The 16,634-nt window shown below is 40.2% G+C and overlaps 1 protein-coding gene and 1 long non-coding RNA gene across 3 annotated transcripts in view; one reads left to right on the top strand and one right to left on the bottom strand.

The window, feature by feature from the left end:
- The window catches only part of BEND4 (BEN domain containing 4), a 35,829-nt gene that overhangs the window by 4,634 nt on the left and 14,561 nt on the right, over positions 1–16,634 (bottom strand). The window contains exons 3-4 of one of the 2 annotated variants that reach the window (XM_037897866.2): positions 7,466–7,557; positions 3,015–3,255 (exon numbers count right to left, since the gene is read on the bottom strand). In XM_037897866.2, the coding sequence (XP_037753794.1) occupies positions 3,015–3,255; positions 7,466–7,557 (333 nt within the window). The remainder of the gene's footprint in view (positions 1–3,014; positions 3,256–7,465; positions 7,558–16,634) is intronic. The other variant, XM_037897867.2, reaches the window with a different exon arrangement.
- Positions 4,861–13,057, top strand: LOC122465354. Its single transcript, XR_006290127.1, has 3 exons — positions 4,861–5,121; positions 11,197–11,338; positions 12,492–13,057. It is a non-coding gene; the product is annotated as an uncharacterized LOC122465354 (long non-coding RNA).

The raw sequence follows: 16,634 nt of genomic DNA, 5'->3' as shown, positions 1-16,634 counted from the left end.
ATGTTTGTGTCACATTCTTATTGTCAAAACTACTATTCTTCTTTCACTTTTTTGTATGTGTGAAGTATTTGATCATTAGAATTACAGAAGTGGTTTTGACAGGTTTTTAACTCTTAATGCTAGTCAGATCTCAAAACCAGAGTACATAGATTTTAAAATGACAAAATATAATTTTAAAAGTGGAAGCACTTTATTTAGTGGATGTACTACATCTTAGTCAGCGGTAGACTTTTATTTATTCTCCACAATTATTTTTTCCCCTAAGCAGCAGAATATTTCTCATTTTACTTTCTAATACTGACGAGCTATTGATACAACAGGTGGTATAAGTTAATTTCATTACTGTCACAACATCCTGAGACCAGGGAATGCTGTTATCATGAGTTGCAAGCTGATCTTTTGGAAAATTGGGACATATGATCTTTGCATAGCTACTCCAGCAATGTGCCTTCAAAAGTGGAATCTATTTCTGTTTTAAATTCCTCTTCCTGTAAATCTGTGCAAGCAATACTGTCCCTGCAGTCTAGTTATGATTGCATGAGGTTTCATAAACTGGGATGTTGCTCAAGATAATGGTTACTTGTGTAGAAACATTGCTACAGTTTAGGCCTGCTGGGCTTTTTTAAAACTTAAAGATGATTCCAGAGATCTTTCAATAGAAGAAATAAATCTTTAAAACTTTTATAGATGTTAATGTAAGCCTTCAGTAGTTACCACTTACAAAAGGCACAACCTTTTTATGGAAAAATATTATTTTTTTCCACTCTTGCTCTCCAAATTGTTCATCTAATCTATTCAGTAGGGCTACAAACAGATCTGTCCATTTTCTTCCCCCCAAACCCTTATTAATCTCTTTCAAGAAGCAGCATCTACACTGGACTTCTACAGAAGAGACTATCAAGGGATGTGCCATGTAACTTCAGAAGGCTACACTCCCCTGTGCTACAGAATTATGGGCTCAGACTGACTGAAAACATATCTTTCTCTTTGGGTGGGTGGAGGAAGAATGACAAACAAGTAATAGTTATAGAATACTACCACTTTTGTTTAGGAATAATCATTTCTTTACCCCCCACCAAAAAGAAACCCTTCAATTCCTCAAGCACTCTTCTGAGCTCTCACAGGTCCTCCCCTTGTGCTGTCAGTAAGGCAGGTTAGAAATGGCTCTCTGAAATCAGTCCCTCTGGCTGCAGACAGATAAGTAGTTCTCACTTCCTGCAATGACCCCTGAGGACAGTCCAACATTATGCAATGCCAAGGATCACCAATACTACCTTCCTTTTAAATGGGTAGGGGCTAGAGAGGCTCAATGGGATCCCTGGCACTGCAGAATGTTGCCCTGCCCGTACACTGCCTGGCCAACCCATGGGCATACTAATTTATAAATCTCTACCGAGCAGTTTAACAGGCAAAATGGACCCCAGACATTTTGACCTCCTGTGCAAGATTCTAAATTATTTATGGAAATGCCACTTTTTCCACAAAGGACTAAAGGGTACACACATCTATAGCACATGTCTAGTGGTTCAAAAATGATAAAGTTCCAGAGGACGAAGTCTTGCCCATTGGCTGCCTTGGGATTGGAGAGAGTGCAGTGACAGAAGGGGTGGCCATTAGGTGTATGTGAGATGCCTTTTAAAGCCAATAGGTATAACTGAAGGTGGCACCACGGATGCCCCATTGTCTCCTGGTCCTGTCCCTGCTCAAAATCTGGCTTGGCAACTGAGGAAGGATAGAGTGGTGGTAGGGTTTGTATTATATTTCTGCTCCTGTATAAATTACAATTGAATTTAAGAAATCTTAGTAAAGCCTGATGCACTTCTGTTCAACTTTTAAGTCCTTAGCTTCCAGAGAACTTGACACCTTGAGTCCAGCTCCAAACCTCTCTGCAGCACGCTGCATACACTGAAATGCATTGTCCCCACTTCTTTTACGCTCTGATAATTCATTTTATGTTGCTTTAACATCTAGTGAATCTTTTGTGTAGCAGAAAATACCATGCCTCAGTCTGAGTTTATGTAAAAATAATACTTTAAATGTATTATGTGATTACGTAAGTATATTACAATTAAAAGTCTGCTCTGCCAGGCCTTGTTAGTTACTTCTAATCTAAATGGATAGAAGTTCAGTCTCAAATGTAACCATTTCTGCTGCTGGTGTTTTCCCTGTATTTTCCTTTTCATTGCTTACTAATAACTTCATAGGTTTTATGTTGTCAATCGCCTCAGAATGACTTTTTGCACATGTACTGCTATGAAAGTTAGGCTAATTTAAAAGAATGAAATAGATATTATATTTGTGAAGTGGACACACTAAGACTAATGCCAAGGGCTTTTTTTAAACCAAGCTAGTTAAAAAGTTTTATGTGGATCATTACAAATGCTGACAACAAGCCTTAATAAAATATCAGAAAAACAAAATAGGAATTGCCATAGCAGATCAGAGCAGTGGTCCAACTTGTTAGCAACAAACCCCACAATGAACAATTATGAAATAACCTGCCACAAGAGGAATTTCCTCCTAACCCCTCTGAGTTAATGTTGGCTTACATCCTGAAGAATGATCCCTTATAAAATGTATACACATATATTGTATAAAAATTCTAATTTACATGTGGATGTTCTCTTTATCCATATAAAATGTCCAGTCCTGTTTTGAATGCTACTAAGCTTTTGGCTTAAATGGTATATTGAGGCATTGAGTTCCATGGTTAATTATGTATTGTGAATGTCCCCCTGTTCTTGTATTATAAGAGGATAAATAGGAGTATTTGATTTACCTTCTCTACACCTTATCATGTAGCCTTTTATTTGACCCCTCTCTAAATTAAACAACCCCAGTCTCTTCAATTTCTCCTCTCATGGAAGTTTTTCCATGTCTCTAACCACTTTTGTCATCTGTCTCGAAAACCCTCTCTATTTCTGCTGCAGTAAGCTGAAAGCTTATATTTAGCCAGAGCCAATGTGGTGAAATGAGATCACATATGGTGGACACTGAGCGAAAAGATGCAGTACCTCTGAGACATGTTACTTTTACTGGATCCAGAGGACGTCTTTCAGGACCTGTCTCTCCTGACTGCACTGACCTTTTCCTTTTTCCAAGGCCGCATGAGTACTTAAGCTCATCAGTTGTGAAAACAAATCTGATGAGATATCGAAGTAGCCGCCTTCCATCTTTCTTTGAAGAATTTACAGCCTCATCCCACTGTTTACTAGTGATGTAGACAGGATAGTTGTTCAGCAACTGCTTGCTTCCCTGGAAAAGTTAAATATTTCTATTATTTATTTTACAAGGCAAATAAGTAAAGACTATGTCAGTTGCAAAGAAAAATGCTTTTAACTAGCTGAGATGCTGACAATGAGATACCTACAGAAGTGAACAATTGCTCATACTGAGAATGGGGACTTTTAAAATTACATTTGCATTTTCTATAACAAGACCCAGTGAGGTATGATGAATGCTTTTTGAGAGAGTGCTATTTATATCTTGAACTTTAACAGGTAAGCTAAAAAGTGTGAAGCTCCAATGATTGGGGATACATTTAAATATAACCTTTCCTTCTTAATCTATTAAAATGTGCAAAAATGTCTTTGAAGAGTGTGATCAAACAGTTCTCTTTATGGCAGCCGACAGTTCACTACTTCAGAAGTGACTTTTTACAGTCTATTTTTATAATAAATGTATTACTTTTTGTTGAACACACCTAAAACCTGACATCAGTTGTGTTACTGTGAAAAATATAAAGAAAATAAATAAACCTGAACTGTAAAAAACTAAAAGCTTCATTACTATTAATGAATGCCACATTAACTCAAAATATAGCTTTACACAAATGCCACTATGTCAACTGGAAACAAATCTGACTTTTAGTCTTCATAATTTATGTGCGCTTTAAAATTCCAATTCTAAATAGATGCAGAGGGACTAATTATGGGAATTTCTGTAACCCATACAACATTTATAAGCCAACTTTGGTCAATTGCACCTAAACAAATTTACTTTAGTTCTTGTTGCCTGTAAAATTCTACAGCATAGGACAAATTAATTAACCCAAGATCTCAGTTTTAATGTACTTGTTCAAAAGTAATTAAGCTATTTAAAAAACAATTTCCTAGAGACTCATTCACTTTTACTGCTACATACATTTATTGCAACTTATAAATCTAGCACAGTTTCACCAAATTAGGCCTGCTTCATAAAAGCATTGTTAGAGTAAACACTTTCAATGAGAGTTCATTAAGAAAATGAGTTCAGTGAAATACTGTCTTTTGAATTAGTGGAATCTGGGACACTCTACTGCAGGTGTCACTTGTGGCCCCTCTCTCCTAATGCAACACTATTTGTTTACAAACAGCTAGTGCACAATGTGAATTTAAGAAAAAATAGTATAAAATTCCCTCCACTCTCCCCAGCATCACCCACATGTTTATAAAGCCTACTGGGAGATGGTTTGGGGGGTATGTGCCTCAGACACCCATTACTTTTCATTTTTTATAAGTTTGGTAAATCTGTGAAAACTCAGCAAAAGCTCAGAGGGGTCCTGGTGTATGGCCGATCCACACAAATCATAGCTCGGGGTGAGTGTGCAAAGGTAGCTGAAAACTAACCTTGGCATTTTATTAATCTTATTGCTACATGTGATGGGGTGGATTAGGCCCAGAGGCCCCCTGCTGGAGGCCTCAGGGCCCTACCACACCCCATTCCAGAAAGGAACTGTAGAGAAGTCCTCCAGTCTGCCTAGAGTGGCTGTGGGAGAAGCAGTCAATCAGAGAGGCTGCAGGGAAGAAGCCAATCAGGGTCCAGCAGGCTAGTATAAAAAGAGCTGCTGGGGCAGATTAAGGTTAGTTGCTGCCTAGAGCTGGACGAGTGTGAATGGTATTCCTGGCTGGCTGAAGGAGCTACAGGACCTCTGACAGAGCAATTGCTGGCAGGAGAGCAAGACGGAACTCTTGGGTGGCTGCTGGGGCTGAGTACAAGACTTCAGCACTATGGGGTTTGTGTTTGTTTTCACAGACAGACTGTGTGTGACTCAGCTAGAGGGCTGAGTTGCTGAAGACCTACTACAATCGTAGAGAAAAAGAGTGCAGGCACATGCACTCAGCCAGGGGCTGCTCTCGAGAGGTGGGTGCTGCCCTGTTACACTACCTCGAGTCAGGGCCCTCTGCACCATGTTGCAGCAGCCTGCATTAACTTATGCCATCTGCAAATTGCTCTGAGGGGCTGATATCCTAGTCAAGGAGCTCTGTGGTGCAAGGACATCCTGGCCACAACCTCTGTTCCCAAGCCTCACTCCCTCTCCTCTGCTCTGCTGGCAGTAGGGAGGGGGAATGGTCTAAGAGTCACTGTGCTAGCTCTGTGTAACTAGAGGATCACCCTTACTCTGAGATGATCCTCCCTGGGCCAAATCCACCACTGAATGGCCACAGGAGTATCTGACCCACTGTTTTTATCAGTAACTTGCTTGTAATCTTTCATGTATAAAGCTAGTTATCCTCCATTTCTAGGCTATTGGAATTTCCTTGTTAAACTATTAGGTGTATATAAAAAATTCTGATAAACTAGAAAGAAAATAAACATTCGGTGTTTGTACTAGCAAAATATACAAACTCAAAGTATGACCTCTGAACCAGAGCAGTGCCAGTTAGGACTGTGGTCTTGTCATCTCTCTCAAGCTAAGCAAGATCTGGCCTGGTTAGTAATTGGATCTGGTCCCACTATGTTCATTGTGGATTAAGCACTTTGCTGAACTGGGGCCTCATTAGGCAGCAAGTTGCCCTAAAAAGTTAGCGTGGAGTGGAAAGCATTGTGCCGATAGAAGTGCAGTCTTTTCAATGCAATGTAAAAAGGCCCTGATTGCACATGGTCCTCTAAGAGTTCATGACACTGTACTTGACTTAATTCCAGCTATCCCTACCTATATCCCCTCCCCCCTGAAAATACAGTCTGTTAGGATATTTTTCTTCATTGCCTGTCTAAAGAGACTGTAGTATTGAGGTGCTCTCTTAAACAGTTGCTATATTCTAATCCAGACATAGCTATGTTAATTCCTGTGTATTTAAAACCCTTTGGGGCAAAAGACTCTTGATAAATGTAAGATGCATTTTGGTGCATCTGACAGTAGTTAAAACAAACTAACTAAAAAACAACATCCTAAAGAAATATAACAAGCATATCCTGGAGGAAAGATTCAGAGTACAAATGAATTCATGCTTATACCTATACATGAGTAATCTTTTATTCATAAGTTTAAACTCTTCATATTTTTTTAATTCAATCAAAAATCCTCTCCCATCATAACACATTATCTCCAATGGATAGTTACAGAACAACCAGTTTTTACAATGGCTTCAAAACTCTGGTTAAGCAAAAAAAGGAGAGAGAAAGGAAAATGAGAGCTTGCAATTCTTACTGTGAATGATCTCTGATAAATGCAGCTTTCAATAAAATCAAACCACTTGGAATAAAATAAGGTGAGAAGCAAAGTGGCACACAGTCTTGGGGGCAGATCCTCAGATAGTGAAATCTGCTATAGCTCCACTTAAGTCAGTTTGGACCAGCTGAGCATCCACTCCTTGCACTGTATCTTCCATGTATATCGGAGAAATCAAAGTCTGAATGGCAGAAGCTCAGAATAACTATGTATCTTCCCTCTAAGTTGCATGGATGGTGGATAGTCGGTGGAGGTATTTGAAAATATTTACAGGAAGAGAGAGCTGTCAACTTCAGATCTGGACATTCTAAAAAGGCTTACATACCAAAAGCCATCTTCCCCAGACATGTTCTTTCTAGGTCTGGGTTGCAGCATTTTGGGGGAAATATTAGGGAAAATTGCTCTAGAGCTGATACACAAGCCATACTTATTCTTTGGATAAGTGGAGGTTTTAGTCTCCAGGGTTTTCAATACAGTACCTTTCAACACCAAAAACCTTATTTTAACTCCCACCCCCCCACCCTCCCCAAACTTAGTGACAAGCATTTATAATGTCCATCCTTTTGTTTTGAATCTATCAGAAACACTAGAGACACTCTAGAGAACAAAGTCTGTAATTGGGATTGTTTGAGATATGATCCCAAAGTGGGATTGTTTGAGATATGAAGGAAGTCTGATAACCACCTTTCAGTTTCAACCATCTTAAGTCTGACTTTAATGGAGATATCTCTGCCTGAGGAAAGATCAGAGAAAACCAATCCATTATGTTACAAGTGTAGTGTGTATGGGGGGAAGGGAACATCGCTGGATGGAGCAGGTTTGGATTAAATTAATAGTGGCACTATTCCATCATTCTTAGGGTTATGTAAATCCAAAAACTTGTTGCATGTTGGAAATGAGTTTAATGCTAGATTTTATATATATTTTTACTAGTAAACATAATCTTCCAGTACCTACTGATTTATTGACCTATACATTTCTTTTGAATGAAATTTCAAACGGAAGTATATATATCTCATGTTCATCGTATACTACCTCTGTTGGATGGTCTGTTGGCTGTGGTATCATAAGTTGGTTGTGATGCTGAAGTACAGTCTTCAAATAATCTAAAACAGTCTGGCAGGGCACTGCATGAAACAAATTGCAATTACTGTATATTAGCTGTCTAGCACAAAATAAAACAGCAAGCTTAAGTCAAGCAGTGGTCTCTCTCCATTGTGAATGCCTATAAGATTTATTTACAATTGGAAATGTCCGTCCTTTTGGTTTGTGCAGCCATTTCATTCAACAAATATATAACAGCTGATGTATTTTTGTGTGTGTTGAGGTATCTAAGGATTCTTTTCTATTTTCTGCCCACTACTTTTCAAAGGCTTTCCATTTAAAGAATATAACGCTTACAAGTCTGAATTAGGTCAGCAGCAATGACAATGGAAAAAAAAAACTCTGCACCCTGTAAACAGCCCAAACCACATCAGGGAGAAAACATTTCTTGGACTTAAATCATACATTCAGTATTAACATGTAAACATGCCGGAATATGTCTGAAACTGCAGACTCATTACAGTATGCACATTTAATAATACATAAACATTGGGTTTTTTCTTTCCTAAATTTGTCACAAAACCAGGCATTATGGAAACAGTCTGATCTCTCTTCCCTCCCCCCACCAAACACACTCATCCATTTCAGTTGTGGTATCACCATCCTAATCTCTTCTCCAGAGGTGATGGGTTAATTAGGTCTGATTCAATTATGGGTCTCTCTTAAGCAGATTCTGCCACATCCCTGATTAACTCTGAAGTATTTTTGAGATACAATGCTTTATTCCTGACCTTGAATCATTGTAGGAGAATTAAACTAATAGCATTATGCTTGACTTTTGTAACACTAAATACATACAAAATGGTATGTATTTAATCAGTTTTGTCGGGATTGTTCTTATAACAGTGGTAAAATACTTAAGTCTTTGTAGCTTTGGCTAACAGTCCAAAGCAAGATTTTCAGAAGTTACTAGTGATTTTGTATGGCTCTATTTTTGGTTGTCCAACATGATACAAGTGTGCTCAGCACTTTCTTAAAATCAGGTCCTTTCAAAGTGTCACAAGCCAGACACCCCAGAACTGAAGCTCTGATGTCATTGTTCATTCCTGAAAATCTTGGCCCCAGTTTGATGTCTCTGTGGGCTCTGACCTTCTGAAGGAAGACATAATTGTACTTTGTGCTGGGTTTCTTAGAGCTCCCGCACACTTACTCAAGCTTCAATTTGTCTTACCTACCCCATATTTTCTTATAAAGTTATGTGATATAGCGGCAATTTAGAAAGCTAGCTTTCTATCGGCTCAATTTCTGACTTCACTACTCTCTGTTAGCACACCAGCATAGTACCTCAGAAGGGAGTGTGGTGACTACAGAGCAATATTGTTGAAGTAACTGAACAAGAAAAGGTGGATGATTATTTATGAGGAAATTTCTACTGGTCCATTCTTGCTAGTTACCAAGATCTTTGTAAGAAATTAAAGTAACTACATCACACTTAGTTGACATGCAAATAATTTTATAAAATTGTTTCAGCTTTGATAATATGCTGAATGCCCCCACCGTAGCTAGGCTCCAAAGGGCTTTTGAGAATATTAATTTAACAAATGTGCTGAAGGACCTTTTCAGTCTGGCTACTGGAGTGTAGCATATTGATGAAGCTGAGAAAAAATTGTTACAAAAACACTGTAGTTCATCTTTAAATGCACTCTAAATAGTCCACTCATCACCTCAGAACTGAACAAGGAAGTCTGATGTTAACTTGAGAGAATTAGGAGGCTCTGGATATCTGGAGGACAAAGTGGTAGAGAAGGTTTATTTTTGTGTATGTGAAGGCTAGTTGCAGGGGAAGGGAAAATGACACGGGGTGACTGTTTTTTAAAAAGGTGGTTGGGTTGCTTGGAGGGATGAGGTGGTTTCTGGGGATCTCTCCTTACATTATTTGTGAATTCCCAACACAACCTGCTTGACAAGGGAAAAGGGAGGTTCAGCAACCTCCCTATCTGACTGGGATGAAGCACTGACTCTATGGCAATTGGTGATGTGTGAGTTAGACACACTGTTTGGGTGTGAGTTTGATGGGCACTGTAAGGGAAGCCCCCTCTATGGGATTTTATTTTTACCTAGGTGAGGCTTCCAAGTTTAATGTGGTGATCTTTTGGGACTGGTTTGTTTGTATTGTTAGAAAGGGTCTGGTGTTTCCTTTTAGGGAAGGAGGGAGGAAGAGAGATGGTGATTTATGGAGCATTTGCACTCTGCCCGTGGAATTCCTACACCCCTGAGATGGCTGTGGCTGAGGTGGTTGTGCATTGCTGCCAGAGGTTGGGTAAGGAAAAAGGGAGGACTCGTGTTCTCCGATCCCTGTGGGATGGGCCTGAGGAGCTGAGACAGGAGGAATCCTTTCTTTAGACCAGCGTTTCTCAAATGCGGCCACCATGGCTGCATGTGGCCACTGAGGGCTTTTCTTGCAACCACAGCCTCCTGGACTGTGATTGATGAAGTAAAGTAGGGGCACCTCCCCCTCCCTGTTGCTCCTGGATGCACCGCCTTGGTGTTGGTTGCTGGGGCCACCAGCAGGGGTTGGGCTCTGCCCCCCTCTGGAGACACCAGGGGCACAACACTGGAGAAGCAGGCAGTCCGTGAGTTCCCCACCTTCCCGGGGTAGTGGGGCTCAAGCTTTGGGCTTCAGCCCTGGGGTGGCAGGGTGGAAGGCTCTGGCCGTGGGGCTTTGGGCTCCATCCCTAGGCCCCGTCCCCTGGCCATGGGGCTTCAGGCTCTGGGGCTTCAGGCTCCAGCCCCCTGCTGCTTCCCTGGCCCCTGCTGCCTCCCCCAACCTCCTATCCGGGGCTTAATTTGTCCCTAGGCTTGCCAGGGCTGAGTATGTCTGCTGTGAAAAGTGATACTTGTATGTTTGTTAATATCACTTTTCACAACAGACTTACACACATCGAAATCATTGTAATTTATTCATTGCTAGCTAGTATGTGCATATTTATTTGTTTTTTCCTAAAGCTAATTAAGTATTTTGGGAAAAAGTGAGAGCAGCCACCAACTCTTGCTGGTGGCTACTGAGGCCACCAAAAAATTTGTTCTGAGAACCCCTGTTCTAGACAATAGCAAAGTGGATTACATTTCTCTATCCTAAAGGCCTTGTTTGGGGTCTTATCTTAGGACAGGCTTCAGTTGATGGGGACTTACTCCTTCAGCTCATACCATTCCATGCAAACTAAATGGCTAATAAAGCCACCATCATCCATGATGTAATCCTGTATAAGGCCTGAAATCCTGGCCGGACAATGTAGCAAGGCCTGAATGGTTTTAAAAAAAAGTGCTTTCCAAATGGACATTTTGGTTTAGCATGAGTTGAGAGGATAAGGGAGATGCTGTATCTGTGCTACTTCCATCTGACTGCAAGCAGAAAATGTCTCGCTCCAAAAATATTTATTTTGTATCTGTTCATTTCATTAGATTCTCAGGACAGGGTTAAATTGGGAACAGCTGTGCAGAGCTGCCCTGCTGAGTTCCTAGACAAGATGAACAAATTATCTAGACTGTTGCTGAAATCACTGAGAATAACTGTCCTGGGCAACTTTAATATCCATGAAGATGACAACTCTCTGGCACTCGGATGCTCTGGTGATGGGGTCAGTGTAAATATCTAGATAGAGCTCTTCAACATTGACTGGAAATCTCATGTGACTTGTCTGTTGGACCTATGATTCTCACAGGAGGTGAAATCAAGCAGGAAGAGGTCAATTATTGCTGATTGCTAGTATTTTATAAAGGAGAAGGTAGATGCTACCTGGATCCAGCTGAATAACTGTTCGGAGCCCCTACTCAAATGACAGTCTCTTGCTACTGAAGATCTTGGTAAATATTGCCCAATCTTATTTTGCAAGCTTACTGAGGAGGTGGTGTTGACAAAGCCAGTGTGGCATTTGGAAGTCATGGAAATTCTTGATCCTTATACATTAGGATTCTGGATTGGATGGAGAATGGAGACTGAATTTATTTCTCTGGCTTATCTCCTGTTAGCAAAGGGAAAGGATCAGGTGGTCCTGTTGAATCTCTTAGAGCTGTTAGCAGCATTTGATACCATTGAGTGAATTTATGTAGAACCAATGTGGGACCCTAGCAAGGTGGATGGGATCTCATTTGAGTTTCCATTTCTATTTATTGGAGGGAGTGTGTGTGTGTGCGTGTGTGTGTGCACGCGCATGCATGTGCAGTGCTGGATTGCACATCTCTTCTGAGGGATCTCTCCTGAAGTTATTCAGGGTTGTATTTATGCCTCTTATTTAGTGTGTGTATGTATGTAAGGCTATGGGGGCAGCCAATGAACCCGTTTGGACTGTGGTGTCATCGGTAGGCTGATAATATGCAGTTCTAGATCTTTTTAATGAAACTCAGCTGATGCTATGCTGGTGCTTTCCCATTACCTCCCAGAAATATGAAAGCAAGTGGTTGAAGCTCATGTTTATAAACACACACAAATTCTTCATTTTTCATAAAGGTGGAACTGCTTTTGGTCCCAAATTGGATGTTAATATTGTTAAAATGGTTGGGGCATATTATAACTACTAAAACCATCATATATCTTGCTGGTACTGTGGGACAAACAGCCTTTCACTTCCTCGACTTCTCAACTGCCAGATGGTACTCCCAAAGCCAAGGTTCCTTGCTTAGTTATGCTGGTTCAGAAAGCAAAGCCCAAAGGTTAACAAAGCTCTAAAAAGCACAGTAGCGCAGTGGGAACACCAAAATTCAAAGCTTTAGTTTTGCATCTGCAGTTCAATTTTAAGTTATCTGGGCATTCTTTTAGGACTCTAATGGTATGCCTTTAACCACTCCCTTTGCTGAAAGAGGAGCCATTTTCTCTAAACTCCCCACACCAAGAGTTACTTTACTAAGGCTTGGGGTTTCCAACTGAGAGTGTAAAGAATCACTTAAATCAGTCTAATTAAAAATAATTAGATCTCTAGGAGTTAAAAAGGTCATAACCTAAAGATATGATCTTTTTCAGGTTTAAGAAACTATCCACTATGAATGATGGATTAACAGCAGGGACTCCTACTTACTATACCCAATGGGAGAGAAGCTACCACAGAAGCTACAGTTGGTTGCCATGATTTAACATCTGCAGTGAATATGTGGGCTGGGATGAATTCCCATTTAAAGGAGCCACGGGGGGGGGGGAGGTCTGCTAGCTTCTGCGATGTTGTAATTCTAATTTTCTTGCTCATTAGGAAGATGAAAGATCAACTGTCTTTATTTACCAGCTTGATGTAATGTGCAATGTCAATGATATGGAGGAAGTCCTAAAGGTGGCAAGGCAACCCAGAAAAATAAACTCTCTGGTAAATATCCAACTTTTTCCTGACTATGGGCCAGACCTAGTAGAAGAGCAGAAGGATTTTTGAAGAAACTAAATGTAAATTGAGAGAACTGGGTGATACATATATTTTTAGTATCTTCAGCAAAACTCCCAGGATGACCGAGAAGTAGACAAGCTTTGTGGAAACAGGATATGCAAAAGGTGATGTTGGAACTTCACTGTTTATTGATCAAAGTAATAAGACTTTGCTGCTACTCTAAGGAACTAGCTGTATTAGTTTTTCTTATGTTGCACAAAATGTTTTGGGCACTGCTTATGATGGTTTTGACTATGTTGTTTTCACATTTTTAAAGAGTAGTTGGCTGGCCCATTGACCACAGGATGAGAGTAATTGGAAAAAAAATCTACTCTAAAAAGATTTTGTGCACACACGCACATATACACATCACTGATGCCTATTGGTGAAGATTTGTTTCAGCTACAATGAGTATTACAGTGCTGAACATTTAACTGGTGTTCCTCTGCCATTTAGGTTCAAATGATATATGGCATTATTGCCATTTTATGCCTCCCATCATATGGTACTGTCTATCTTTTTAAATACTTCAGACACAAAATCAACAGTACCTTCACTTAGATCTTATTCCCAAAAGAGATTTCTCTATTCCATCTTTGGATTCGAATGTATTTTGCAAGTGACTGGTGTCCTTGTTTGCTGGACCTAGAGAGAGTCTTCATTTTAAGACATTTTAAGTTCATTTTAGGGTATATCTGAATTGGGACTTGACTGTCAAAAAGATGTAATGAACAATGTTTATAACCCCCCTATTTAGAAAGTACATGGTAGTACAGATTTTTGGTCCTATAAATTGAGTTGCTTTTCACCCTGATATATTTGGACAAATACTCTGAATAACATGGATTGTATTATTTTTGTCCAAAAACACATTTCACTAACAACTTGAATTCACAGAATAACGCAGATCTTGGAGCTGAGATTCAAAGGGGTCTGGGGTAGACAGGAAAGAGCCCATGAAGCAGAGAGAAGCTGAAAGATGGCTGGAGCTGCATGTGTCAGCTTGTGAAGAAAAGTGATGGGGTGCAGTGAGGTGGAGAAAAGGTGATGAGAGGACCCAGAGGTTACAGCAGTAGAGGAAAAAAGCTGTGTATCTGCCAGGAATTTGTGGTTTTCATGTTTGTTTTCATAACTGCTGACAATTTGGTATTTTTGCAATTTGATGGATGAATGAATAAGAAAACAGCACACATTTTACTGAGAACAGCATGTAGAAAGTTTAATACAGAGTAGGGGAATCGACATCAACAGGAAAGGGGCAGAAGATCAGACTAATTGACCTACAGTGGCAGTCAAAAGCCCTATGCTACCAGAGAGACCCAGGAGAACTGGTGGCAAAGCGTCCCCTAACCTGAAATGTCCATGTCCTACTGTTGCTTTCTAGGTGGCCCCTGTATCTGAAAACCCCTTCTTGCTCTTGTTGTCACTCTTGTCCTCTCTTCTTCTTTCTCCCTACTGACTGGTTGTCCCCTCCCCTTAGCCTTTACATCTCTGTTTAGACTGTAAGATCTTCAGGGCAGGGGCCCTCTCTATAAACCTCCTTACACATTTATATTGCTAATGAATAATAAGGAACCTTGAGCTGATAAAGATGACTAGGTAGAGAGGGGAAGTAGCTACTATAAGTTTAACTAGAAGATTAGGAATTATACCTCAAATTTACTTTTTGTGGGGGCAATTCTCCAAAGGGACTTTATTCTAGCAAGGTTGATCCATCATTTTTTGTGTTAAAAAAAAAAAAAAAAAAAAAAAAAAAAAAAAAATTTGCTCTGATTTCCATAGCTTGCAACAAAAACTCTCCCACAGCAACTTTCCATAGAATTTACCATGCAAACAAAGGTTAATAAGGCCCACAGCAGCAGAAGTTACTGTAGCATGTATAGTAATAGGAGTATGTGGTGCAAGAACTTGTGTATTTGGAACAGATTGTTTTGGTAAACTAAAACAACCCTGAAGTTGCAAAGCAAAGCTGAGAGCAGCTATACCCCACAAAGTCAAAGGGTATTCTGACACACTAGTCCTTGCAAAACACTCATTAATTTAAATCAAGGTTTGCTTAGTAAAATGACTTCACACTTTGAAGCTGGAAAGCTGATCAGGAGTGGAGAGATCCGATTAAAATGTTCAAAGCGTCAACAGAAACTGAGACAGTGGTTCAAAGTGAACATCAAGGCTTTAAAAAAAAAAAACAGCAATGAAAAAACTTATTTTTCATATCTTCTGTGGCTGCCCAATCTACCCTGCTCGCCCTCTGGCTTTCGCGCACCACTTCTCTTGTTAGTCCCCAACCTTTTTAAATTTCTTCATCCACTTCCCCATGAAGAAATAACTGGAGTATTTTCTGTGGCTGGGCAAAAGAAGATGGCTATCACTGTGTTGCCTCCCGAAAACTCTCTGCCCATAAATTGCCTTGTATCACTTTCACACATGCACACGCTGAGTGGTTTGCCCCAGGTCACACAGCAACCAAAGCCAGGAAGAGAACCCTGATCTCTTGACTCCCAGACCTCTTCTTTAACCACTTAGTAATGCCACCTCCCTTTTGGTCACAGTGAGAATGGAAGCAGTGTGTGGATTATTATTAAAGCTGTGAGGCATTCACAATTTGTGAAACTCTATGTAAGAACTGAATCGCTGGGGAACTTAATGTATATCGTGCCTCAAATCCAGGTTGTACATGGATCTATTCTAGTCTGACCTCCTGCATAACATAGGCCACAGGACTTCCCTGAATTAATTCCTGACTCAAATCCAGTAGCTGTGATTGGACTAGAGCACATCTTTTAGATAAAACATCCAATTTTGCTTTAAAACTTGCCAATGATCCATCACAACTCTTGGTACATTGTTCTTGTGGTTAATTACTCTCTGTTAATGTCTTATTTTTCAGTCCTGAATTTGCCTAACTTCAACTTTTACCTATTGGATTGTGTTTATGCCTTTGCTAGATTAAGTACCTACATGGGAACAAATATTTGATAATAGGCTCTTCAGAGCTTCACAAATAAGTTGTCCATTTTACTGTTGTAATCGTCTCAGTTTTAGCCATATACATGAGTAAATCTTACCTACAGGTAGTACCTTGCCCCATTCTGTATGCCCTCAACTACTTGGTGAACAAACAGCATGTTTCATAACATGCTTTCAGGCAGTCTACCTATGACTGACTCTCTTGGGCACACTACAAGGTGAAAGGATGCCACTAGACTGGGGACCTCTGAAACGACGATGTAGGACCTTAGTGGGTGGAGGAGAGGTGTTGGTGGCAGAAAGTCTTAATTTTTTCCCATCTGTATATAAATGTTCCAGGTATAGTTTTTCCTCTGTAAAAATTCTACCAAAGTAACCACTTCATTGCTTTTGTATATCTCCAGAAAACCCGCCCCCACCCCTGTTTTTTGTCAGCAGTGCAAATGGTGTTTTGCATAGCTCTTGTTAACAATGTGCTGCCGCATCCATTTTCACAATGCAAACTCTCCTTGATGCTACATGGGGGGGTGGGGTGGGGTGGAGGCTGCATACCAAAAAGTAGAAAATACTCACTATCTGAAAGAAAGGGAGAGAATTGTTCTGAGACCGCTACAGAAGAGGAGAAGGAGCAGATTGTTGCATTTATCTTTTATTTATAATGTTGCCACCAGGAGTGTCATAGTCCATTTTGAGGACAGACCATAAATTTCCCATTCAAGCCTACTTCAAAAAAATGTATTGTATTGGTCTGTCTTCGGAGGTTAACAGAACCAGTTCGGTTCCAT

This window comes from Chelonia mydas, chromosome 4 (genome assembly GCF_015237465.2).
Source record: "Chelonia mydas isolate rCheMyd1 chromosome 4, rCheMyd1.pri.v2, whole genome shotgun sequence".
In the NCBI taxonomy this organism is placed as follows: Eukaryota; Metazoa; Chordata; order Testudines; family Cheloniidae; genus Chelonia; species Chelonia mydas.
The sequence above is the reverse complement of the archived record's forward strand: the minus strand, read 5'-3'. Positions and strand labels throughout refer to the sequence as shown.